This window comes from Fundulus heteroclitus, chromosome 14, assembly GCF_011125445.2.
Source record: "Fundulus heteroclitus isolate FHET01 chromosome 14, MU-UCD_Fhet_4.1, whole genome shotgun sequence".
NCBI lineage: Eukaryota > Metazoa > Chordata > Actinopteri > Cyprinodontiformes > Fundulidae > Fundulus > Fundulus heteroclitus.
Genome location: NC_046374.1, coordinates 27,167,766 through 27,194,566, shown reverse-complemented (window position 1 = coordinate 27,194,566; position 26,801 = coordinate 27,167,766). Strand labels below are relative to the sequence as shown.

The 26,801-nt window shown below is 42.3% G+C and overlaps 2 protein-coding genes across 2 annotated transcripts; one reads left to right on the top strand and one right to left on the bottom strand.

Moving 5' to 3' along the window:
• Positions 1–4,124: 4,124 nt before the first annotated feature.
• Positions 4,125–6,695, bottom strand: LOC118565938. Its single transcript, XM_036147036.1, has 2 exons — positions 5,560–6,695; positions 4,125–4,192 (listed from the first exon to the last, which is right to left on the bottom strand). The coding sequence occupies exons 1-2, from the start codon at positions 6,605–6,607 to the stop codon at positions 4,125–4,127; spliced, it is 1,116 nt and encodes a 371-aa protein (XP_036002929.1). The 5' UTR covers positions 6,608–6,695.
• Positions 6,696–11,166: 4,471 nt separating this feature from the next.
• Positions 11,167–15,895, top strand: LOC105916000 (zona pellucida sperm-binding protein 3). The gene is made up of 8 exons (XM_036146636.1): positions 11,167–11,499; positions 12,176–12,303; positions 12,390–12,493; positions 12,612–12,789; positions 14,677–14,794; positions 14,918–15,009; positions 15,221–15,318; positions 15,433–15,895. The coding sequence occupies exons 1-8, from the start codon at positions 11,200–11,202 to the stop codon at positions 15,516–15,518; spliced, it is 1,104 nt and encodes a 367-aa protein (XP_036002529.1). The 5' UTR covers positions 11,167–11,199; the 3' UTR covers positions 15,519–15,895.
• Positions 15,896–26,801: the final 10,906 nt, after the last annotated feature.

The following is a 26,801-nucleotide window of genomic DNA, read 5'->3' as shown; positions in this document are numbered from 1 at the left end:
CAGGCAGGCAGGCAGGCGGCAGGCAGGCAGGCAGGCAGGCAGGCAGGCAGGCAGGCAGGCAGGGCAGGCAGGCAGGCAGGCAGGCAGGCAGGCAGGCAGGCAGGCAGGCAGGCAGGCAGGCAGGCAGGCAGGCAGGCAGGCAGGCAGGCAGGCAGGCAGGCAGGCAGGCAGGCAGGCAGGCAGGCAGGCAGGCAGGCAGGCAGGCAGGCAGGCAGGCAGGCAGGCAGGCAGGCAGGCAGGCAGGCAGGCAGGCAGGCAGGCAGGCAGGCAGGCAGGCAGGCAGGCAGGCAGGCAGGCAGGCAGGCAGGCAGGCAGGCAGGCAGGCAGGCAGGCAGGCAGGCAGGCAGGCAGGCAGGCAGGCAGGCAGGCAGGCAGGCAGGCAGGCAGGCAGGCAGGCAGGCAGGCAGGCAGGCAGGCAGGCAGGCAGGCAGGCAGGCAGGCAGGCAGGCAGGCAGGCAGGCAGGCAGGCAGGCAGGCAGGCAGGCAGGCAGGCAGCAGGCAGGCAGGCAGGCAGGCAGGCAGGCAGGCAGGCAGGCAGGCAGGCAGGCAGGCAGGCAGGCAGGCAGGCAGGCAGGCAGGCAGGCAGGCAGGCAGGCAGGCAGGCAGGCAGGCAGGCAGGCAGGCAGGCAGGCAGGCAGGCAGGCAGGCAGGCAGGCAGGCAGGCAGGCAGGCAGGCAGGCAGGCAGGCAGGCAGGCAGGCAGGCAGGCAGGCAGGCAGGCAGGCAGGCAGGCAGGCAGGCAGGCAGGCAGGCAGGCAGGCAGGCAGGCAGGCAGGCAGGCAGGCAGGCAGGCAGGCAGGCAGGCAGGCAGGCAGGCAGGCAGGCAGGCAGGCAGGCAGGCAGGCAGGCAGGCAGGCAGGCAGGCAGGCAGGCAGGCAGGCAGGCAGGCAGGCAGGCAGGCAGGCAGGCAGGCAGGCAGGCAGGCAGGCAGGCAGGCAGGCAGGCAGGCAGGCAGGCAGGCAGGCAGGCAGGCAGGCAGGCAGGCAGGCAGGCAGGCAGGCAGGCAGGCAGGCAGGCAGGCAGGCAGGCAGGCAGGCAGGCAGGCAGGCAGGCAGGCAGGCAGGCAGGCAGGCAGGCAGGCAGGCAGGCAGGCAGGCAGGCAGGCAGGCAGGCAGGCAGGCAGGCAGGCAGGCAGGCAGGCAGGCAGGCAGGCAGGCAGGCAGGCAGGCAGGCAGGCAGGCAGGCAGGCAGGCAGGCAGGCAGGCAGGCAGGCAGGCAGGCAGGCAGGCAGGCAGGCAGGCAGGCAGGCAGGCAGGCAGGCAGGCAGGCAGGCAGGCAGGCAGGCAGGCAGGCAGGCAGGCAGGCAGGCAGGCAGGCAGGCAGGCAGGCAGGCAGGCAGGCAGGCAGGCAGGCAGGCAGGCAGGCAGGCAGGCAGGCAGGCAGGCAGGCAGGCAGGCAGGCAGCAGGCAGGCAGGCAGGCAGGCAGGCAGGCAGGCAGGCAGGCAGGCAGGCAGGCAGGCAGGCAGGCAGGCAGGCAGGCAGGCAGCAGGCAGGCAGGCAGGCAGGCAGGCAGGCAGGCAGGCAGGCAGGCAGGCAGCAGGCAGGCAGGCAGGCAGGCAGGCAGGGCAGGCAGGCAGGCAGGCAGGCAGGCAGGCAGGCAGGCAGGCAGGCAGGCAGGCAGGCAGGCAGGCAGGCAGGCAGGCAGGCAGGCAGGCAGGCAGGCAGGGCAGGCAGGCAGGCAGGCAGGCAGGCAGGGCAGGCAGGGCAGGCAGGCAGGCAGGCAGGCAGGCAGCGCAGGCAGGCAGGCAGGCAGGCAGGCAGGCAGGCAGGCAGCAGGCAGGCAGGGCAGGCAGGCAGGCAGGCAGGCAGGCAGGCAGGCAGGCAGGCAGGCAGGCAGGCAGGCAGGCAGGCAGGCAGGCAGGCAGGCAGGCAGGCAGGCAGGCAGGCAGGCAGGCAGGCAGGCAGGCAGGCAGGCAGGCAGGCAGGCAGGAGGCAGGCAGGCAGGCAGGCAGGCAGGCAGGCAGGCAGGCAGGCAGGCAGGCAGGCAGGCAGGCAGGCAGGCAGGCAGGCAAAAAATATAATAAATTGTGTCCATTTCACCTCATAAACTTAAAAATATTTTTACAAATTCAGCTACTTTCTGTTAACGAGTGCTTTAAGTAAATGGGATGGTCGTCTCATTCACATAAATATGACACTGGAAGTAGATAGAGAAAAAGAGGCTGTAGTAAAACAATCAAAACAGCTGTAATGAAGGGGGATGCAGAGTAAATAATGTGGTATTTTTGGTTGTCTCTACAAGATGCCAAACAAAGCAAACTAGCTTCCTGTTCCACTTCCTGACCTCGGCCAAGTTTCCTGCTCCTTTTTTTTTTCTTCCAGGCCAAGTGTCACGTAAAAATTTCAGTTTAAAATATTATGCCACCAGTATTTAAGTGTGTTTACCAGGAATTCATGGAAAGGAAATATTCAAACTTTGATTTTATAATAAATTGCTAAAGCCTGTAAACTGTTTAAACGTCATACTCGTTACCACCTCAGCAGAGCCACAGGTCGAATGTATCTGTGTCTCGCTGCGTTAATGCTGTAGCTAATTCATGCAAAAGGAGCCCCAACAAAGTACTGAGTGCAAAGAATGTATACTTTTCAGTACGTAAACATTTATGTATTAAAATCATCATTTTACTCATTAGCTATATACCATAATCCTCTAAACCTTCCTTTTTGTGCAGTGGAAGTAACTAAAGTAAAGTAAAACATTACTGGTTGTATAAAAGGGTTCCCACTGGTAGTTATAAATTAACAACTAGTGTTATTTTATAAGTGTTGCCATTTTATGCTTTCTCTTAATGGGAGAGAGAAAGCATATATATATATATATATATATATATATATATATATATATATATATATATATATATTGGCGACAGTCAAACAAACTCTGCGTCGCCGAGCGGCTGAATAGGGGAATTCTTGTTGACGCGCTCGCTATTCAAAACTTCAGTCCAAGCTGCGGTTAAGATCCTTTTATTGTTGTTGATCTTCAAAACACCAGTTGCAATGAAGCAAAAAAATGAATCCGCAGGTTCAAGCCGTGATCAAAGGCAAAAAGTACAAAAGGCATCCAATGCTTAAAGCGCTCAGCAAAAAGTAGACATCCCCCATCACCCACTCACTGACAACTACTCAGGTGAGCAAAACAGGTGATCTTACAATCACTGCTGACACCACGTGATCAATACCACACCCATCCACCACATTCCGGCCCCTAATTATTACATCATTACACAGTAATAATTACACATCCAACACCATATACATTATATCAGAACACTGAATGAGACATTACACATTGAAATAGTCCATAAACTCATTTCCTTTTTTCTTCTTTTGTCCATATGTAGTCAGTCAGTCATAGGCCAGAGGTTACCAGCACTTAGCCTAATATAGTCAGTCTGCGATGTACATCTAGTAGTATTAAAGTCAAGTCAAAGAGTCATGTCAAACCACGGTCGAAAAAGTGTTGTCTTTATTGGTCGGATCTCTCCTGAAGAAGGCATATCTTTGTGATGGGTCTGCATAAATGGCTGGTTGGAGTCTTAACCCAGACCTGGCGTACAAGCCCCCTTTTGTCTGGTACAGTTTCTGTGATTTTGCCGATGATCCAGGAACCACGAGGTGCAGAGTCATCCACTATAAGGACCACGTCTCCAGGAACAAAGTTGCGTTTAATTTTCATCCATTTTTGGCGCTGTTGAAGCAGTGGCAAATATTCTTTAATCCATCGTTTCCAAAACAGATCAGATATGTATTGGACCTGTCTCCATCGTTTGCGTGCGTAAAGGTCACTTTTCTGGAACAAACCAGGTGGTAAGCACGGGTTAGACTTGAGCAGAAGGAGGTGGTTTGGTGTTAGAGCTTCCAGATCATTTGGATTGGTAGATTCCAATGTAATAGGTCTACCGTTGAGGATTGACTCCACTTCACAGAGAGCAGTTTGAAGTCCTTCTTCGTCCAAATGCTGTGTCTGCAGGGTAGAATTAAGGACCTTTCTGATGGAACGAATCAATCTCTCCCATGCTCCGCCATGGTGCGATCCAGCTGGAGGATTGAAGATCCATTTCACTCCCTTCAACAACAGCGTATCAGTGATCTTTTCCTGATTCCACTCTTCTATGGCTTGTCTCAGCTCACGCTCCGCACCCACAAAGTTGGTTCCATTATCAGACCGCAGCTCTTGAACTTGGCCTCGCCTTGCAATAAAACGGCGTAAGGCATTAATTTAGGAGTCTGTGTCAAGAGATGAGGCGACCTCAATATGTACAGCTCTAATTGCTAAACACGTGAAGAGAACTCCATACTTCTTCACAAGACTTCTCCCACGCTTGACTTCAAATGGACCAAAATAATCAACTCCAACAAAACTAAAAGGGGGTTTCTCAGGAGTCACTCTGCTTTCAGGCAAGTCAGCCATTTGCTGCTGGCCTGTAGCTCCATGAAGCCGTCTGCAGGTCACACACCTCGACAGGATGTTTCTAATCAAGGCTTCCAGCACCAGGAATCCAATATTTCTGATGCAGCTTTGAGAGCATGTAGTTCCTACCACCATGACCCACACTTTTATGGATATGCTGAAGAATGAGATCAGCAATGTGAAAGTCCTTAGGAATTATGATAGGATGTTTGGAATCTTCAGACATGACAGCCTTGCTGAGACGTCCTCCAACACGCAGCACATTATCCTCTAGAACAGGATTCAACTTGTATATGTGACTGCTTCGCTTCACGCTCTTTCCCTTTTGGAGACAGGAGATCTCTTCAGCATATCTTTTCCTCTGACAAAACTGGATTATCTGCATCTCAGCATCCTCAATCTCTCCCAATGAGAGAAAGTCATTACAGAACTCAACCCTAGGATGAGCACATTTAGACAGAGCTGTATTAGATGCAGGCTGGAAATGTGTCTTGTTCTTCTTGCGATGTAAGAGCAATGTTTTGAATCTCAAAATCCAACTCATCACCCTGACAAGACGAGTCCAGGATGAGGTACGATGAATCAAGGAATCCAATGGATGGTCATGATCATGTGTGGGTGAGACAACCACAGAGGCACACATCTTGACTTCACGGTCTTCAGGTGAAAGTTCCTGCAAGTTCTCTGGGTTAACAGGCCATTCTGTCTCTGGCTGTGTAAGGAATGCAGGACCAGATAACCATTTAGTGTCACGCAGAAAAGATTCTGCCTTCATACCTCTGGAGGCAAGGTCTGCAGGGTTATGCGTTGTATTCACATACCTCCACTGTGATATTCCAGAAGACGTGAGAATCTCAGACACTCGGTTCACCACAAAAACACGAAACCTCGTAGTTTTGTTATTGATGTATTTCAACACTGAGGTGCTGTCTGTCCAAAACATTGAGTCCAAAAGAGGTAGCCTCAGCTCTCTTCTCCAAAGTCTGTCCATGCGAACTGCTAGCACAGCCGCTGTCAATTCCATACGGGGAATTGTGACTGGTTTTAAAGGTGCCACCCTGGACTTCCCCATTATGAAGGAACTGTGTGCCTGTAAGAGACTGTTGTGCAGCAGCAAATAGGTAACAACACCATACCCCTTCTCACTCGCATCTGCAAAGTGGTGCAACTGAGCAGTAGTTTTTTCTCCAAATTCAGTAGGTTTTAAAGATCGTTTGATGCTGATGTTGTCCAACAGGTGCAGTTCTTCCACCCACCTTTGCCACTCTTGAGCAACATCTGATGGAATAGCATCATCCCATCCAATCCCCCTCTGACACAGATCTTGAAGTATCCTTTTAGCTGTGAAAATGACAGGAGCAAGGAATCCCAGAGGGTCGTAGAAGGAGCTGACCATAGAAAGAATTCCTCTCCGGGTCAATGGCCTGTTTGGGATGGAAATGGAGAACTTAAACGCATCTGACTGTAAACACCACCAAACTCCTAATGCTCGCTCAATAGGCAATAGGTCACAATCCAAATCTAGATTTTTAACTTCCTTAGCTCTCTCCTCCTCAGGTATTACTGCCAGGACCCTGCGGCTATTACTTATCCACTTTGTTAAGTGGAAGCCTCCCTTGGCGCAGATGAGTCTGAGGTCTGTGTAAAGAGAGATTGCTTCCTCTTCAGTGCCTACTGAAGCAAGGCAGTCATCCACGTAGAAATTATGTAGAATGGTGTCAATCACCTGCTGGTTGAAGTGTGCTTTGTTGTCTTCCGCACATTTCCGCAGAGCATAGTTAGCACAACTCGGAGAGGACGTTGCTCCAAACAAATGAACGCCCATCCTATACTCCTGCATGCTCTGATTGAAGTCACCTCCCGGCCACCAGAGAAACCTCAATAGGTCAGCGTCTTCCTCTGGTACGTACACCTGATGGAACATGGCTTCAATATCAGACATCAAAACAACAGGCTCTTTTCGGAACCTAGTCAGCACACCAACCAAATTATTTGTCAAATCAGGACCACTTAGGAGCTGTGCATTAAGAGAAATGCCCTGGAATGATGCCGCACAGTCAAATACGACCCGAATCTTCCCTTTGGTAGGATGATAAACCCCGTGATGAGGGATATACCAAACCTTCCCATCATGTCGCTCCAAGTCTGCAATTGGCACTCCTTTTGCATAACCTCTGGATATAAGATCTTTCATGAACACAGTGTAGTCTTTGTGGAAGTCTTTATCTCTGATGAACCTTTTCTTCAAGCTTAAGGCACGTTGTTCAGCAATTACACGGTTATCAGGCATTCTTATGTCTCTGTCTTTCAAAGGCAGGGCAATACTGTAGTGTCCATCCTTCAAGGTCACGGTCTTATTAGCCAACTCCAGAAACCTAGAGTCTTCCTGTGACAGCCCCACATGCTCATCATAGCTGCTCTCAGGGAAGTCCATCTTGAACTGTTGTTTCCATAACTTGTCCAATGTAACAGCAGATATCCTGTTGGTAGTGACTGTTAATGGACAATTTGGTTTTCCACAGCATTCTTGTTCAAGTGGCCCATTCACTGTCCAACCGAGCATCGTTTTAATGGCAAAAGGTCCGTCACCTTCACTTCTGATGACCTCCAAAGGTTCTAGAGCTCTGGGCATGTTCATGCCAATCAGAAGCTCCACCTGTGCTTTTATCTCTGGTAAATGAACATCCTTCAAATGTGGCCATTTATCCAGGTCGCGTTGCTTTGGGATGTTACTCAGGTCTACAGGCATTCTGTGCTGAGTGAAGAGGTCAGGCATGTCACAATACATATTGCTGTGCAATCCAGCGAATTTCCAGTTCAGGTACAATAAAGCTGTCCATCACTTTCTCTTGTCCCATGGTGCGCAAAAGAATCTTTGTTTTTCTCCCAGTGAGATTCAGCTTGTCCATAAGACCCACTGTACAAAAGGATGCTGAACTCCCTTGGTCTAGAAAGGCATATGTTTCCACTGTTCTTTGACCTTTCTTTGATTTTACTTTGACTGGCACAATGGAAAGCTTACAGTCTTGTTCCCCGGCCCCAGTAAGACCACTAGTCTGGACTGTGACAGGAGTGTTATCTGCTTCAGTGTCAAGTTTAACCTTGTTCTTCTTGTGATGGATATGAAGTATGCTTGCATGTCTGAAACCACAGATTTTACATAAAAGGCGATTTCTGCATTCTTTGCTGATGTGCCCTGTGCACAGGCAACCAAAACACACATTATTCTTCCTAAGAAATAAAATCTTCTCATTATGAGGTTTCTTATCAAACACAGAACATAAATCCAGTTTGTGTCCACCTTTGCAAAACAAACAAATCTTCACAGCAGTCTGATGTTCTTGAGCCTCTGAAGAATTATTTCTCTCGACGGCAGAGATGGTTGTGCCAAAGCTACTTCCTCTAGTTCTTGGACGGGGACAACATTTCTCTCCATCACTTTTTTTGACTGTTAAATATGTTGATGGAGCGTCACATAGATTTCCAAAGACAGGATCTGTAGTAATTTTAACTTGACGCTCAAGGAAGAAAACGATGTCAATAAATGTAGCTCTGCGATGCTGCTTCTCCTGGATGTCACATGCTGCTGTTCGCCATTTATCTTTCAACTTATAAGGCAATCTTCTAATCACAGCAAGCATATTGGCAGGTGTATTTAATTCAGAAAGATCATAAACCTCCTCCATCGCATTGCAACATGCACGTAGAAACAAACAGTATGCCTGAAGAGCTTTTCCATCTTCTGATTTAATCAAAGGCCATGAGTGAATTTTATTCAGATAAGCAGATGCAATAATATGCACATTTCCAAAGTGCTCATACAACATAGTCTTAGCTTTTACATATCCAGCACCATCAGGCATATGTTGACAGCTTTTGACAAGTTCGCAGGGCTGACCCCTAGTGTACTGTGCAAGATAATGCAGGCAATCATCCGGATCGTCTGTCTTTCCTTCAATAACCTGCTCAAATGAACGCATAAAGGCCTGGAAATGAAGAGGATCGCCATCAAAGGGTTGAATTTCTCTTCTAGGCAGCGAAGAAAGACCTTGCTGACGTACCAACATACAAGTTAACTCGTTTTGTTTCTCCATGATGGACAACAGGGTTTCATTGGCTACTGGTTGAGCTGCTTCCTGCAGAGGCATATATGAAGCTGTCCTGGTTAGAGGATCAGGCCCCATAAGAAGAGGTGCAGGTTTTTCCCTTGTCGCATTCTGTTGCATTGTTTTTACTTGTAGCTCTGCATTTCCAAAATCTTTACTTCTCCTGGGAAGTGTCTGTGAAACAAAAGTCTTTGAATCTGCTTTAAGGAGCTCAAGAGCATTTCCTTCTGTTTTGAAATAGGATTCCATTCCGTTGGATTTCCGTGAAGCTGTGCTTTGCACTGCAGATCCAGTTTTCAGCACTTTTACTTTTGCAGCAGTTGCAGCTATTTCTGCTTCAAGCTGAAGCTGTTCTTTCCTTTTCCTCAGTTGCTCCTCTTGTTCTTCCAGAGCGTGTTTTTCTTTCAGCATATTTTGACGCGTGAGCAAGGCGGCCATTTCAGCTTCTGCCCTGAGACGTGCAGATGAAGTTGATGATACTTTAGAGCTTGACCTGCTCCCTTGATTTGAAACACTATCAGATGGCAACACATCCTCGTGGTTGTCATGCTGGGGATTAACAGACAATTCAGGTTCCATATGCTGTTGAACCTCCGCCTTTCCTTCTACTGGGGTTTTCTCTGACTGTAACATGCCGGAGGATGGCCTGCTTGAGCATTTATTGTTTTCAGAAAGCCATATTTCAACATCTTCAATAAACCCCTTGTTGTATTTAGTGATGCTTGAGAACCATGTGTTTTGCTTATGTTTCTCATCAAGTGGAATTAAAGTCAGCAGCGAGTCATGCAATGCATTGGCATCCTTGGAGAGGTGTCTTAACTCATCCAACTGTAACATTACTTGTGAATAATTTTCATCATCTTTCATTAGATCTTTGAGAGACACAATTACACCTTTCATTTTATTTACATGCCTTTTCCGCTCTGTTTGGATCGTTTCAATTTTATTTGCGAGAGCTTTCTCAGTAAGAACGATAGTTCTTTTATCCTTTTCAGGTTTTTCACCAACAGATGCAGCAGATGATCCACTCATTTTATGTCATTTGCCAAAATCCAAATAAAAAGGAAACTTCAAAGCATCAGCTTGCTGAACTCACGCAGAGCCACGCACACACGCACACCAAAATCCCGCAGCCACAGTCCAACAGCAAAACGTAGCGGGTGGCGGGGTGTGTCACAACAACAGCTTCACCTGGCGGAACCAAGCTGGGTTTAAATGGCACAAAAAACGCGCCGGTTACATACCCCCGTTGTCTTCTCCTTCTCCGTCTCAAGTGATCCGCTTTCGTAGGTGTAGGATGGCGGGGTTGTGCGGGTTCGCGTCACAGTTCCTGATGTGCGAGAAGCTCCGTTGCTGTCGAATTTTTTGCTGACAAATATTGGCGACAGTCAAACAAACTCTGCGTCGCCGAGCGGCTGAATAGGGGAATTCTTGTTGACGCGCTCGCTATTCAAAACTTCAGTCCAAGCTGCGGTTAAGATCCTTTTATTGTTGTTGATCTTCAAAACACCAGTTGCAATGAAGCAAAAAAATGAATCCGCAGGTTCAAGCCGTGATCAAAGGCAAAAAGTACAAAAGGCATCCAATGCTTAAAGCGGTCAGCAAAAAGTAGACATCCCCCATCACCCACTCACTGACAACTACTCAGGTGAGCAAAACAGGTGATCTTACAATCACTGCTGACACCACGTGATCAATACCATACCCATCCACCACATTATATATATATATATATATATATATATATATATATATATATATATATATATATATATATATATACTGTATATAGTATATATATATATATATATATATATATATATATATATATATATATATATATATATATATATATATATATATATATATATACTGTATATAGTATTAAGAGCCAGGACTCCTCCCTATAACATGGGCTGTAAAATGCACATCATCAACCACATGAGGGCAGTATGACACAGTTTTGCCGCTGTTTAACACATTTCTGTTACTCTACATGAAATAAAAGATTTTTTTAAAGTTGCTGAATATAGCTGAAAGGAAACCTTGAAGAAAAATTTAAGATGCACTTTTTTTCAGCTAAATTAAATTGTCGTGAGGCTGAATTATATTTATGTAAATTATATTTACTAATATATTTTGAAAATATTTTTGGCAATAGGCCTACAACAATGTTAATTTCATAGACAAAAAAAAAAAAAACAAACAGTTAGATCAAAGCATTCAGCAGCGGAAAGTAGGCCTGCAATGCGAAGGTATTATATGGCAGATACAAATGAATAAATCAATTAGTTTTTACAAATGTTAAGTAATGTACAAAGGTCTGTAATTTTGACAGCGATATTTTTTTTTTTTTTTTTTTTTTTTGCATTGTTAGAATATACCGTTTTAACTCCCATTTAAATATTAAGAAATATTGTTTGTGATTGGAAAATGATCATTTAAAAATTATCAGTTTTGTGAGCGAAATAAGAAGATAATCCAAACACTATATATAAGTGAGGGGAAAACTATTAAGAATGCTTTGGGAAACAAATGTATAAACATCTTGCCCGTAAATAATGTAAAGTCTTGCTGTTACGTTTGCTTGACTTTCTCATTTACGAGTTTCCTTTTCAGACTTTGAATGCAGCAAAGCCTCTCAATCACCTGTTTGCCATAACGCCTAATTAACCTCACTATGGTGACGTTGCTAAAGTTTTCTCTGGTTTTATTCTCTTTGTGTGGAGTTTCCTTTACTGAAAAACGACCTTTACCGAACCGGAGAGGAGACGGACTGGAGGTCCAGTGTGGAGAAACCAAAGTGAGAATAACAGTGAAGCGTGGGTTTTTCGAAGAGAGACACATTCCGTTCAGAGAGGAGTTTCTTCGCCTTGGAGCGAATTCAGCGCTGAAGAGCTCCTGCGGACCAGAGAGGATGGTTTCTGAAGCGGAGATGGTTATTTCAGCCAGACTGCAGGACTGTGGGACTGAGTCCAGGGTAAGAAAACTGGCTGAAGCGGCTTTAAAACTCGGTCTAACTTACTTTGTGGTGGAGAAGAAGCGTAAATTAACTTTTTAGGATTTTACTAACTAGTTAGTTTTGTCTTATTTTCCCATAAACACACCGCCCCCTACTGGACAGGCTCTGTCATTACACCACTTTTGGCCAAATTAAGACAGTAACATGTCCAATCTAGTTTTGTAATTTGTTGCGCAGCTGTGGAAGGAAAAAAAAAACTTTATTTTGTAATTGGGATTTAACATTAATGCTGTAGGATGGCTGTAAAATATCAATTTCTTAGCCCCCTTTAAATGCTGATTTTTATGTGTGGAATCGCAACTAAATTGTTTGTGGGCACTTCACACAATTAGCTGTCATTATAAATCCATGTAACGTTTCATCAGTTTGTTTACAGTCAGAACCATGGGCGGCTCTTTTGGTCCAATTGGCCCTTTATTCTGATTTACTTATGTCCAGGTAAACAAAGCTAGTGATCGTGATGGAGGACTGTGGGGTGTTTAACTACAGCAGAGAAAAATGTCAGCTGTGTTGTTTTTCCATGGTGAGGATGGATGGATAGATGGCAAATATTGGCCATAACAAGATTAATATCGGTTTAGCCTAAATTTTCCTCACGTCTCAGGACATTAATGACAAAAAGCATTTTTTTCAGGTTCATGGTGACTGGCTCGTGTACTCCAACAAGCTGTTGGTGTCTCCAGCTGTGCTTGTAACCTCAACAGGAAGTGTGATAGTTCGAGGGCAAACCATAGTCATACCTGTAGAGTGCCATTATAAAAGGTGAGGTAGATGCCTTTATTTTCCTCTTGTAGATTCTGTTGTTTTTGGAAAAACAAAAAAAAACATGTTTTTGATATTTTCAACAGAAAGCAGACCGTCAAGGGAGAACCATTAGCTCCTACCTGGGTTCCAATGACTTCTACTCTCAATGCTTTCGGCCTTCTGCGCTTTTCCCTTTCCGTTATGACAGGTACAGTTATTTACCTTGGACTATATATGGTGATATACTGGACACTGGTATGTAGAATAGTTTTTCCCCACCATCTCTGAACCTGCGACTGAAATAACATTTCTTTGTTCTGCCACAGAGAGCTGTATGTCTGAACGCAGTTCCTCAGAGTATCAGCAGGGGGAAGCCGTGTTTCTGGAGGCCAGCGTAGAGGCGCCACTGCATCCTTCCCTTAGGCTCTATGTCGACTCTTGTGTTGCTACACTGAAGCCAGACCTGCTCTCATGGCCGCGGTACAAGTTTATCTCCAACCACGGGTCAGTTTGAACAAGTCCAAGCAAAAGTAAAATAAAATGGCTTAAAAACTCAGTGCTCAATTCAAAACAAAACGTGGTGATTAAACCACTCGGTGTATATTAACTCTATCTCTTGCACTAACCAGATATTGACACTCTACATGTCCAGTTAGTGTGGTCATTTATCTAACGCAGGGGTGTCAAACATATGGCCCGCGGGCCGGTTCCGGCTCGCAGAACAATTTAGTCCGGCCCGCTGGCTAAATGGATTATCATCATTCAAAATAAATAAATCATTTTTTTTTCTCTCCAGTGTCCTGTCTGGCAATGTGGCAATAAGAATTGTTGTCTTAATGCCAAAAAGAGCTCATCAGATTTGACTTTCACAAGTGGAGCAGTAATGCTTTTGCCATAGTGCTCCGCTTGATTTATGAATGTGAATAGTTTTATTATGATTCATGCGGGGAATATCTCAAACGATATGGACACTACAATGGGAAAGTAGGAGAGGAAAGGAAGAACAAGAAGAAAAAAAGAAAAGGTGAAAGAGGAGATAAAAAGAAGAGAATGATAAAACAATTATTGAAAAAAAAAATGTACTTCGTTTAATTGAAAATCTGCAGTTCCTATATTGTCCACGAGGGGCGCTGTGTTTTAATCAGCAGATGGTAGCACTGAACTTCAGATGTGGAATATTGATTTTAAATCATTTCTTAATTTTTATCTGTTTGATGTATTTTGTCATGCAGGACAGTGTTTTTAAGTTCCATAAAATGTGAATAAATGTTTTTCAACATTGTCCAATCACTGTGATCAGTTCTTATGCATAATGCACAAGTAAATGTTTAACTGAGTAAAAGTATTGTTTAAATAGCACATACTTTTCTTAAAAACGCTGAGGTTATTCATAATATATTTAATATAAAAATCAACAACAAGTCCACTTTTATTAGTTCTATTTAATCTTGCAATGAGTTTACTCGTGTGGTCCTCTTGAGATCAGATTAAGCTGTATGCGGCCCCTAAACCAAAATGAGTTTGACACCCCTGATCTAAAGGATTACATTTTAAGTTTTTCTTTCTGCTGTTTCATTATACAGTGAAAACTAACAAAAACTAAAGTCATTCAGGCTTAATCCTTACCTTTTAAGCTTTAGAGAGTTTACCATTTAACTGTCACAAAGCAAGCGGACAGCAGAAATACAAAATTAATTTAAATAAGCTATGTGTCTTGTGAAAACAGTGTTCCCCTGAAAAATGTAGCATACAATCTCAATGAATTTTAATAAGAACAGTCCAGGAATAAGCCCACAATTATAAAAACACCAAACTTTCTTTACTTTGAGTTTAAAACTTAAATACTGGCTCAAATATAGACATACACTTCCACTAATATTTAGTAGAAGTTGTATTAATGGTAAGTTGCACCTTGACTAGCCACTAGAGTCAGAAAAGACAGAATTTACTTTAATTAGCATCAGTGATGTTTGGTGTCAGCTGAGGCTTTTGATCACTGTATTAACTATTAAACATGGTAGTGATGGCATCAGGATGAGTATGTTTCTTTGGTAATAATAATTTCTTTTATCATGCACTTTACATCTTTGAAGAATGTCAGTGTCACACAAGCATTTTATGAGATAACTTGAGATAAATGTTTTAAGACAACATTTAAAGTGATGTGGCTGAGATGAAGCTTTCTGTTGGCAAAGGGCAGCAGATCTAAATGCAGGATTATTTTTCTATCTCTAATGCAGCACATGCTCCAGCCTACAAATTCAACTTGTTCAAGACATTACACAGCGCTAAAGAGAAACTTAAAATACGTTTTCCAATATACTATTTAAAAAGAACTTTATCTTGATGTATGTTGCGTATATTTCTTTAATGTGAGATTTTCTGTCACAGATGCATGATGGACAGCGTACTCCCAGGCTCTTCCTCCAGATACCTGCCTCGAAAGCAAATTAGCAAACTCTGTTTTAGCTTCAAAACCTTTCGTTTCAACCTAACATCTGCAGACAAGGTAGATGTACAGTTTCTGCTGTAGGAGTTTTAAAACCTGAACCATACTGTGGACATTTACCTGCACTGGATTTTTTTTTTTTTTTTTTTGTAATACTACATTAAATGTCTTTTTTTTCCCCAGGTGTTCATAAGCTGCCATCTTACAGCCACAGTCAAACAAAAGTCTCCGAGCCTCCATAACAAAGCCTGTTTCTTCGATAGTACAACATTCAGGTGAACAGTGCAGTTTTCATTTAAATTTGGTCTAACATGCATATTCTTTTTTTTTTTTTTTTTTTTTTTTTTTCAGTCCAGCTTAATTTAAAAATAACATTTTACTTAACACAGTAAAATTAACATTTACCAGTGTACAATTATTGTATTTTTTTTAGAGATATGCTTCAAATGAAGTTAGTTTTTTTTTTTTTTTTTCTCTGTAATGCAGATGGTGGTCGATAGAGGGCAACAGCGCTCTGTGTGAATGCTGTAGCTCTGACTGTTCAGGACTGAATGGAAAGATGAAGCAGGGCCAGCCAGAGACAGGTCTCTGAGCGCTTCATGAACAAATGCACCATAGATGCATTTTGACATTAATTTCAAAAGGTTGGGATTATTACATTAGAGCAAACAGCTGATGTGTTGTTTTTGTTTTGACAGGTGATGCATTCGAGGCTCACAGGACAGCTGGACCTCTTGACATTGTGAATGACATCCAATGGACAGGGCAGTTATCAGTCAGTTAAAATGACGCTTCAGAGCTTGGTTAGTTTGGGTAAGACTTAATTACTAAAGTTTACCTTTTTTTTAAAACACTCATCTTTCTTCAGAAGACTTAAATTAGTTAAAATGCTGAATCACCTACAATATCTACCTGTGGAATTTCTTTTTTTTTATCTCTAAAAGCCTGTAAAGCTGCATTTTTTTTCTCTTCCCCACAATCAGAGGATAGCCTGACCCACACACTAATAATAAACTACTGAATTATTTATCAACAAGTTTGAATAATCTTGTATAAGATAAAATTATAATTTGTTTGGTGTTGTTTTAGTTGTTTAATAATTATTTGAGCCTTAAATGATTGTGTAAGTTTGTTCCCTTTAAAAATAAATGAACAGCTTCAGCATTCTCTGCATTCTAATAGCCTGCATTGTGTTGTTGCCATAGAGCAAAATTTTGATCTCCTTTGTCCAAAGCACCTTCTCCAAGCCTTTTATGAATTATTTTGATGTTGACGGCAAACTTCAGACAGTATTTTTCAGCTCCTTTGGTAGCAGAGAGCTCCAAGATTTCCGTTGACTGGTTTTTAGTGTTGTACCAACAGCGTTCTTATTGACTGTGATCTCCTCAGCTTTCAGATCATTAACGAGCTCCACCCGTGTAGTTATGCCCCCCCCCCCCTTCACCTTTGACATGATCCCACCTTAAAATGGCAGATCTATATGGAACAATTTTCTCTATATCCAAATAATGTCACTAAACTTCTTATAAAAGTACTCATTTTACATAGTAACACGCAAAACAATTTAAAACTTGATTTGAGGCTGCAAACCGCGTTGGGCAAAAAGTCAGATTTTCTTTGATGCAGCAAAAGATGTTTGATCTCCAATCCCTTAAGACTCCACACTGGAGTACCAGAAACACGGCTTCCCCCTGCTGATACTCAAAAAAAAAAAAAAAAAAAAAAAAAAAAAAGACTCCACTGAGTTATTTTGAAGCCTGTAAGTCAAAAGATGTCAGGAGACGTGTGTAAAAGAGACAAATGGCAGCTCTGTTCCGAAATAGCTGATTGTTTGAGGTGCACCTACCACATTTTTTCCTAAATGTGTTTTATTGGTTTGATTATCCATCATGTTCACTTTAGTATATGACGATGATGACATAGGAAATCAGAGTAAAACCTATGGCCACGGCCTGACAAGACTTTGCCACAACGCCAAAGCATCAACCTCCAACTAAAGATTTCTGTTTCATACCAAGTGAGACCTGCCTGTTCTCTCTCATCTGACACAATTTCAAGTGGATTAGGTTAAGATGCAACTTTTTTCTGTGATGGTGGGGTGGGGTGGCTTAGATGATGTCAGCATACATCCCATAGCACTGTTGGGTTGTCAAAGTGAATCAATTATGCCATGTTTGGTAAAATGATGCCCTTCTATGTGAAAATTACAGTGTTGAGATAATTTTGGCAAGAAGCAACAGTTTGGGGCTAGCCAAATGCTCAAAAGCTCACAATTTTTGATAACTTTTAATCCCCCATGCCTTAAGGGGATACTGACTAAATTTCAAGCCGATGAGTTTAAGGTTCAAAGTGTAAAATCTCAAAGACCCTCAAAAATGACCTTCTGAGTCAAAATGGCTGACTTCCTGTTGGTTTAACGTCATACCTCTACAAGATCTTGGCTCCATCCGAATACCCTTAATCAGAGCTCCTGGTCTTTAACCTTTTACAAGGTCAACAGTAAGAACAATACGGTGCGTAGGAAAGAAGTTTAAGACTGCTGTGACAATTTCGGACAGCCTTAACTCCGATGCACATGAATAATGAGTCAAATCTGGGCCTACAGCCTTCTGAAAATGAACTACAAAGTGTGAGCTTTCTTCTCTCTCTGGGCATTTTTGTTGATTTCCATGAGAGGGCTGTGCTTATACGTCATGTCACACCAAGGATTGTGGGATACATTTTTAAGGCTCCTCAGCCCTGGTAAGGGACTTCAAGGGGTTCTTAGTTAAAACTAGCTGTGGAAGAAGCTACTGGCTCCTTTTTCTACCTCCAGCACTTACCATGGTGAACACTGATGCACTTTCACTTTGGCTAAAGAGTCCTTACCCCATAAGGGTATTCAGAGGGAGACTTTGGCTCTCTATGAATACCTCTAATAATGGCTCTTAGCTCCTGCTCCTTAACATTTCATGGGGTCAACAGCAGGGAGCTTTGGACTACTGTGCTGAATTCGGACAGCAGAAATAAAAAATTACCCTTTAACTCCTATGTTTTTACACTGTAGAAACACACATGGATGATTCTAGTCAAATCCAGGCCTACAGCCTTCTGAAAATGAACTATACAATAAACATCCTCACAGAGTTCTCCACACAAATGTAGCAGTCACCACTCCACACAAAAATTGTGAGATTCTCTTACCTTTGTCTTGTTGTGATGCTGTCTTAATATTGCTGGCTCCTATTGCTCAAAAACAGACATTTACGGACATTTAACCAGCATTATAAGATAGGGAAACGTGTTTCTACACAGCAGTGATGAAACAGATTTTTATTGATGCTTTTCAATTCAAACAATTCACAATAAATATAACTATTGATGTATACGAGACGGGTCTTTGTGTTCTCATCGTTCAGCACTGGTTTTAGTCTTAGAACGTTCCCATAAATGTAATTTTTGCCCAGTTTGGCTTAATGTTAAATCATGAACTCTGTCCTTAACTGAGCTGGTCTGTTCACTCCTGGTACCGTTCAACACTTTGTTTTCTCCATGTGTGGATAATGATTCTCACTCCTTTTCTTGAGTCCTTGGATATGGATTTGTAAGCCTTTCTAGACAGATGTCATTGAATTTATTTCTAATATTTTCTTCTAATGTTGGCCAACAAGTTCTAGTGAGGTGATTTCTTGATTCTACAGATCTAGCAGAATTCAGGCCTTGCTGATTAAACCAAAGAAGCTAATTAATGATAGTTAATTCCTGATTTTAAAAAGAGGGACAACTACTTTTTCCTCACAGAGCAAAGTTTATTTGCATAGTAATGGTAAGCAACAAAAGGCAGAAGAAACTGGCTGATCTGAGTGTTGTATCCTAATGGACAGTTTAGCACAAGGAAAACATTGTACAAGCAGCAGAGATAAATCCAGTCTTGAAAAGATCATGAAGTAAAGTCCATTTTGGAGTTTATTTATTAGGTGTGGAAATGCAGCAGAATTCAAAGCTTCAGGAGACACAGGACAAGACAGGATGTTGGCCAAACTCCTGAACCTCAAACGTGTCTCACTTGGATTAACGACGAGTACTGAACTATTTCTCCAAGGTCCAAAGTCCTCTTTTTTTTTTTCAGATCAGAATAAATGCTGCATTTTAATTAGAAATAAATGTCCCAGAGTCTGGAGGGAGAGTGGAGAGGCAAACACTCCATATTGCTTGAAGTCCAGTGTGAAGTTTCTAGTCAGTGATGGTTTGGGGTGCCATATTATCTGCTGGTGTTGGTCCATGGTGTCTCTTTGAAGTCCACAGCAAATGCAGACATCTACCAGGACGTCTTGGATCATTAGGACAATGAGGAGTCTGCATACAGACAGGAGGCAGCTTGTCCACTGGAGCTTAATCCACTCAGGACTGTGGAGATGAAACCAATCACCGTCCTCAGCAACAATGTGTCTACCTAACGTCTCTGCAGACTCCATACAGACTTTGGATTTTCACTTTCTGGTCAGCGTTGTCTAAAACCAGCCGCCACAAAGACAGTTTGTTCTCTCAGGCTGTCCGTCTCAGGAACATTAAACAATTGGAGAGCTCAGTTGGAAACTATGCATGTTTGCACTAATTTAGCTACATTCTCTTCTTTTGTAGACTACTGAATACACAGACCCATTTAAAAAGTTTGAAAAGCTATTAAAAAGTTAATTTGCCACGGTAACTCAGTTCAATAAATTAAATATTAGTTAACTCAATTACAACAGAACTGATGTTTTTAAGCCTTTATTTATAAAATTATTTTCTGCCTACAGCTAATGAAAACATATTTGAGATTAAAATGTTACATCAAACGGTGTTAATACAGAAATGCAGGCTTCATGTAACCTATTTTATGCCTGCTCAAGCCTTATTTTCAAAAGGTGTTTTTTTAATCTGCACAAGCCTCAATGTAATGCATATTCTAATATATTAACTGAGTATATATACATATTTAATAAATGTTTAATTCCCATTTTCATTTAATTTATATTTAAAATGTCAGCACATTGTAAGCAAATGAAACCAAAGTCAAATTCCTTATGTGCACAAACATGGCCAATAAAGCTGATTGATCTACTCTGCCAAAAGGACTAAGGACCATGTGACCATGATGTCAGTACTTGATTGGTTTCCAGAAATGGATACCTATAGCTTCATATGCAAGGAAATCATTGCTAGCATTTAAGATGTACAAAACTTTTTACAGAGCTTGAAGGAACATAATAGTAGCAAGTTCAGTTGCTGGGAGGTCGACCTCTGGATGTTTAAAAGTCGGGACCAACTCCTGTTGAGGGACAATCTGATGAAGCATTGGGGCCACCAGTGCAGAGCTTGATCAACATTGACAGAATGTTTGGATGCATCTGTACACGTAGAAAGACTTTTTGACAAAAGAGAACACTGTTCTCCAGAAAACAAATCAAAGACAGATTAAATATCTGCAGGAAACACAGGGATGATGAGCAAGAGACTAGAGCTCATTTAATTTCTGTGAACGATCATCGTCCTGATGGTTTTGAACATAAATTTGGGCGGAGAAGTCTAAGAGCTACCATGAGTCCTGTGTGGAGTTAATTGATACAATTCATGATAGCTCACAACTCTGTTCAGGAGCACTACCATGAAGAAAGATGGTAATCAAAGCTTCTGCAGCGACGGCAGCACAATTTGTTGATCTGTGTGTTTTCCAGCACGATAGAGAGCTGTGGCACAGGGAAAAATTCAAACCGATTAGCTCGAAGATCAGAAGATTGAAGCTTTCAGCCTGAGCCCAGGAAACTCACCAAATCTTGACCTCATTGAGGTTAAAGTGTGGTGGTCAGTTCTCTAAGACAGGTGGACAAAATCGGTCAGTTTTTCTCACAGAGAGGTTGTCACTACTCTCTATTTCATCTTCCATGTTATAGTTAAGCTCCAAATTATTCATAATCCCAGTAGATTTACATTTAAAATTGTTTTGTCTAAAAATAACGGATACCCTTCTCAGTAATGTGTGGAGATTTTATTTTTTTTACCGGCACTACAGACATCAAACCATTCTAATGATTATTTATTTTATATGTTTCCACTGATATTTTGATGATTTATTTTTGGTGTTGAACTACGATTGTTTGAGGTTGGGAGGCCTCCTTGCCATTACCCTAATCTTTAACTCCTTACACAGTTCTCTATAATATTCAAGTCAGGATTCAGGACGCAATGGCACTCCAAAATAATCATATTTCTAGTCAGAATAAACATGTTGGGGAAAATAACAGGTTACTTTAAACCTAAATCTGTCAGGAGTGTAAAGAATTTTAGATTTAGGGGAATGTTAATATACGGCACCTTGTAATTTTATTCATAATGGTGCAATATGAATAAAACCATCTGCCTTACTGTAATCATGAACCCTTTACAAAAACGTAAGGTGTCTGTATCTAATGAATCCCTCTGAAATCTAAATGTTTTCAGTTGTTCAATGTAAATATAGAAATATAAATTCATTAATATTTTTACTGCTAACACTTTTAGCTGTTAATGTACTTAAATTTAAGGCAAAGGCTTTTAGTATCTAATTATTGGAATTGCTTTTTCCACCCACCTTTCTTGTGTGGCCTTGCTGCTCTTTAGTTCATTGTCCTGGTGTTTAAACCTGATTTCTACCAAACATTAACGGGAAATAAATATCTGGTTTGAAACATTTTTAGATTACTGTAGGTTTTATACAATTCAATTGTTAACGGTTAGTTACAAACAGTATTATGTAAAATAATGAGCGTTATTATGAGAGAGTTATAGTTATTGATAACTTGATAAGATAAGTGATAAGAGAAAGCTGGAGGAATGGGATACACAGTTCATGCAGTTGACTCTCATTTTGGTTGGAAGGCAGTGGTATTTTGTGTTGAGTCCTTATCCAGGAACCTAACAGGCACAGAAGCAGCAACACCTCTCATCTGATGTGGTTAACACTTCCTTTCCCACGTTTAATTACATATACTACTGTTAGCAGCAATAATTTGGGAGTAAACCTGAAGAGTTGGATAAAAAAGAACAATCAGCTTTCCCAAAACATGCAGGGAATCTGATGAGGGCCTGCAAGTCATGTTTCCAGCAGTGGAAATATTATGAAGTGGAAGCTCCTAGTGATGAGGGGTTCATTAGATAACGGGTGTAAGGTTAGAGGCAGCCATCAGGGAGAATGCCACAGATGGCTGCATGGCGATGAGAAGAACGTCAGAGGTGGAGGAACCGTGTGGGCTGGATGTTTACTGATGATGCATTTGCAGATTAGGTCAAATTTACATTAAAGGGATAAAGTCTAAAGGGAAAGGTCTTGGATGTCAACAACAGGTGTCTCTGGAGTAAAATAGGATGTTAAAATGCACAGACCTAAAAGCTGGAGGTTTTTAAAAAAAAGTCACAGTCAAACTCCATAAAGTCCTGAATTTGTATTTTGGAACATTTGCCATGCATCAGGTTTGGAAAAGTAAGGAAAAAAGGCATGTTTATTCACTAATCTGATCGTACCTGCATCACTCGCTAAATTATTAATTATTTTGTGGAGGGAAATTAAAAAAACACCACAATGGACATTATGGTGATTGGTTACTGTTTTGTTCATTATTGTGAAGTGGAAGGAAAAGAATATGTTTTTTTCCAAGTTGTTCCAAATAAAAATCTGAAATGTTTGGAGTACATTTGTATTTAGGCCACTTTAAACTCCTACACCTAAGTAAGACCTTGTGCAGCCAGTTGTTGTCAGAAGATGGAAAGATGGGTCGAGCTAAATACAGGACAATCTAGGGAGAAAACCTGATGGATGGTGCCACAAAAAGCAAGCACTGGAATGCATTTTCACCGTCCAGCAGGAAAACACTAAACATCCACGCAGAATTACTATAGAATGGTTTAGATAAAAGTACCTTCATGTATTAGAATGACCCATTTAAAGCCTGGACCTAAAGCTAATCAGAAATCTGTTGAATGGGCTGTTTAGAGTCTTCCCACCCAACATGTCTGAGCTTGAAACCTGAGCTGCTTCTTTTTTTTTTTTTTAAGAATGTGTAGAAAATGTTTCAGTCAATATGAAAAGCTTGTAGAGACACACCCCACATGCCCTGCAGCTATAATTGCAGTGAAGGGTGGTCGTACAAAGCATTGACTAAGGCAGGCTTACCTTCCGCCTTTTGATTAACTACCTTGTGTTGGTCCATCACGTTAAATATAGACAAAATACATTAAGGTCTGTGGTCATAAATATACAAAATATACAACCCCAATTCCAATGGAGTTTGCACGTATAAAGCTTAAACAAAAATAGAATATAATGATTCACATATACAAAATAATGATTAACTTTTTTTTATGCCTCCAACATGTTAGTTCTGTGATTTAAAAACTATGAGCTTTAGTTAATTATGCGGAAGAGGCGCCGGCCAAATGTTTCTTTGACACCTCTTTTGTGTTTGGGTGAACAATGACGATACTTTATCTGTAATCTCTGGTTTAAACCGCAGGTCAGAAAGCCCCCCCTTCGCAGCAGTTTCTATCATCTAAAACCTATTATTTAAATAACCGTCACAACTTTAATGTTTTAGTTAGGTGCTAAAAATAATTTTTCAATTCAATTCAATTTTATTTATATAGCGCCAATTCATGAAACATGTCATCTCAAGGCACTTTACAAAGTCAAATTCAATCAGATTATACAGATTGTTCAAAGAATTTCCTCTCAAAGGGAACCCAGTTGATTGCATCAAGTCCCGACAAGCAGCATTCACTCCTGGAGAAGCGTAGAGCTACAGCGAGAGTCGTCTGCATTGTCCATGGTTTTGCAGCAATCCCTCATACTGAGCATGCATGAAGCGACAGTGGAAAGAAAAATTCCCCATTAACGGCAAGGTAAACCTCCAGCAGACAGGGTGTCTGCCTCACGAACCAAAACTGGGAGTTGGTTCCTCAGGAGAGGAGCCTGGTAGCTAAAGGATCTGCCTCCCATTCTACTTTTAGATGAACTCTAATTAGGTTCGTCTGTGCTACATTGTTTGTAAAGTTTGAGTCAGAAGTTTATGAACGCTTCTATAAAAATCACACTCTGATCCTCATAACGGGCCAGCTTCTTGAAGCTGCTGTTTTTGCTTTTTTCTTTTTTTGAGCTGGAGATGGAGGTGATTGGATGCGTTTGCAAATGTGTTTACAGCCACATTGTTTTATTGTTTTACTGGCCTCAGGAGTATGCGGAGACATAATGGTTGAGATCCCCTACCTGCTCTGCGACATCACAATTAATGATATAATTGTTGCCGGTGGGGACTTCTCTCAAGCAGAAACAATAACTTCCAACGTCTTCAGTAGCTTCTGTCTCGGCTCCTGCATCGGCTCCTAGTGGGTCCCCCTATTCTTTTATATCGGCTTCCTGTCTTGAGTCGCGCCAGAGGAGGAGATCCAGCTGGCCGTAAGCCCAAAACCTGGATGAAAGACCAAAGCGCAGACGTATAAAGTAAAATGTTTTTACTCTCACTGCCTCCAATTCGTGACCCATTAGTCCCCTGAATATAATCGTTTCCCCTTACTTTGATCTTCATTAGTTTACAAAGAACATTGGGGTTTATCTCAAATTCCCACTTTCTATATTGCTTTCAGACGATCCCAAATCCAACGACCATCCCTCGCTCCTACCCAGGAGTCACTGTGACTGGACACCCCTGCCCCCGCGGCCCCCGCACATCCCTCACCTCCCACTCTGAACCTCTGCTCTGCTCACGTAGCATGGCTGAAAGCACGTACCTTGTCTCCCTCTTTCTCTCTCATGTTGGCTCAGACATAAGCAAACAGTCCTTTGAGCAAACAGAGCAACAAAGCTGTCAACACTCTCTTCATTTTAGCACAAAGTGTCAGAGCTATAGCTTGGACTGAGCAGACAGCTACGGAGTTTAACTTATCCGGGCACACCATTTAATTTGTGCGCAAGCTTGAAAGATCTTGATTTAATTCATTTATGCATCGATATTTGGGAAAGGTTTACTTGCACGGACCCATACGTCCAGCCACTCATATGTCCCTAGATAGACATGTTAACTTGGTGACTTGCATCTGTTTCCAGGTATTTCTGAGTAAAAGCATGTTTGTTATATGCAAACATTTACTTCTACGACTATATGTTGCGAAGCTATGTGCAGCTCTTTGGAAGACACCCCCCCCGCCCCCCCACCTCACCCACACCCAGTCCTATGACACACTCAGGGGACTTCCAGGAAATCTCGATATATTTCCTTTTTTCTGGCTCCACACTGGCTGTCGGGGGTCAGCGTAAGGACATGTGATATAAACGCTACTGTTTGATATGCAAAAGCGAATTACCGCTCAACCTCGCTTTCGACATCAGCGCCAACGTAACAGTTTTTCCTAATTTGATATCTGTGGTTTGATTTTAATTAAATTGTTGAGTTTTAATCCCTTCTAATAAAGTTAAGGGGGTAATGCAGAAATCTGATGCTTTCTTGGGTTTATTTGCAGCAGATCTGTTTGTACCAAAACTTTCCAGGATGAGAAGGCATTTATGAATGAAGTCAAAGATGATCTAATATCCTGTTTCTTCCTCTTGCAGATACTTTGTTTTTTATGGAGGAAGAGATGACAATTTGATGAAGTTGCACGAGTGGCACTATCGCTTCACAGCCACAGAGCTAAGAGATTTTATTTTATGTTTCTAACTGCATTGAATTTCTCACCCTTGACACTCGCATGTGAATCTCAGCATAATCAGAATCTCGCTGAAGAGTTGATTTATTTGAATTTAAGTGAAACCCGTGCGTATATCCATCACACACACAGGGATAGAGTTCAAACTTTCTTAAATTTTGATGATTGTTGCTGATGATGTTTATCAGAAAAAATAGAATATTATGGCAAAGTGTAACGTTCTGTTGTGGTTTAGGTTATTTTCAGTTAGCCAACTTTTCTGTTTTAGGATTTATTTCTGTGTTGTGGTGTTTTTGAGTTGTGCTTAGTCTGTTTTTAGTCATCTGGTCTTGGTTATTATTTATGTCAGCTTGTGTCCTTTAGTCTTGCTTTCTATCTTAGGTTTTCTCTTTATTAGTCTGTATGTTCCTTCAATTACTTTCACCTGTTTTGGTTAATTGGTCCCGCCCTGCTCACCTGTTCCATCCTCCTATTTAAGTCTCCTTAGTTGTTTGTGTGTTGCCGGAACGTCTTGTGTTTATCCCTCTCGCCAGCCTGCGGTAAGCTCTTTCCAGCTTCTGATTATTTTTATGTACAACCTGCCTGTCTGCCAGTCCGTGCCTGTTCTGTTTTTCGCCTTTCAGTTTTTTGAGTCCGCCTTTTTGCCACCTGGATTTTGTTAATAAACCCCTTTTTTAAAATACAGCTCCGTGTCACATTTGGGTTCAACATTAGCAATTCATTACACAAAGGGGAAAAAAAGTGTTCTGGTGCACAAATCTAATGTTCAGCACCAAGTTACAGCCTCCAATACTGGGGAAAACTGCTGACTCAGCAGTTTTCCAGCAGTCACTGAAACCCTGCCCAAAGAGGATAAGCCATACAAGGGCACTGCTAAAGAGGTTTGCAGTTTATGGAGTGCTGAATCCATGCATATTTATGGAAAGTTGAGAGGAAGGAAAAAGTTCTGTAAGCAACATAGATAACCAGAGCCTTGACAGGATTAGGAAGCAAAGGCGGTTCACGATGTAGACTTCAGATGGACACATCTTTATGGTCTTTAATTGTCTAGTTATTTTCTCGGACGTTTCATATCCTGCGAGAAAAAGGACAGGACTGTTGTTAATTGGTTTAAAAGTTATCAATTCAGATTAAGTATTTCATGGGGAAGTCCAAACGTCTGGCACCGTAACCCCCAAAGAGAGTTTAGGGATTATTGTCAAGAGGGAGATGAGACACCAAAGCCAACAATGCAGATGAAATGAAGGGTGCTTCGAAGTAGCATGGAGCCGCAGGCATAAATCACTGCGCTGAAGCAGTAATTTATGCCAAGAGAGCTTTGACCACGTTAAGTGTTTTGTACAGTCTTGTGTTCAAATCCTACCAGGACCTCCCA

Bases quoted from the DNA above. Each gene is read 5' to 3' on its own strand.
- LOC118565938 (XM_036147036.1), bottom strand. From the start codon at position 6,607: ATGAAAGATCTTATATCCAGAGGTTATGCAAAAGGAGTGCCAATTGCA. The intron at 4,193-5,559 runs GTGAGAAGGGGT...TTTTATTGCAAG, and splicing joins GCACCACTTTGCAGATGCGA to GCGAGGCCAAGTTCAAGAGC.
- LOC105916000 (XM_036146636.1), top strand. From the start codon at position 11,200: ATGGTGACGTTGCTAAAGTTTTCTCTGGTTTTATTCTCTTTGTGTGGA. The intron at 14,795-14,917 runs GTAGATGTACAG...TTTTTTCCCCAG, and splicing joins ACCTAACATCTGCAGACAAG to GTGTTCATAAGCTGCCATCT. The intron at 15,010-15,220 runs GTGAACAGTGCA...TCTGTAATGCAG, and splicing joins TTCGATAGTACAACATTCAG to ATGGTGGTCGATAGAGGGCA.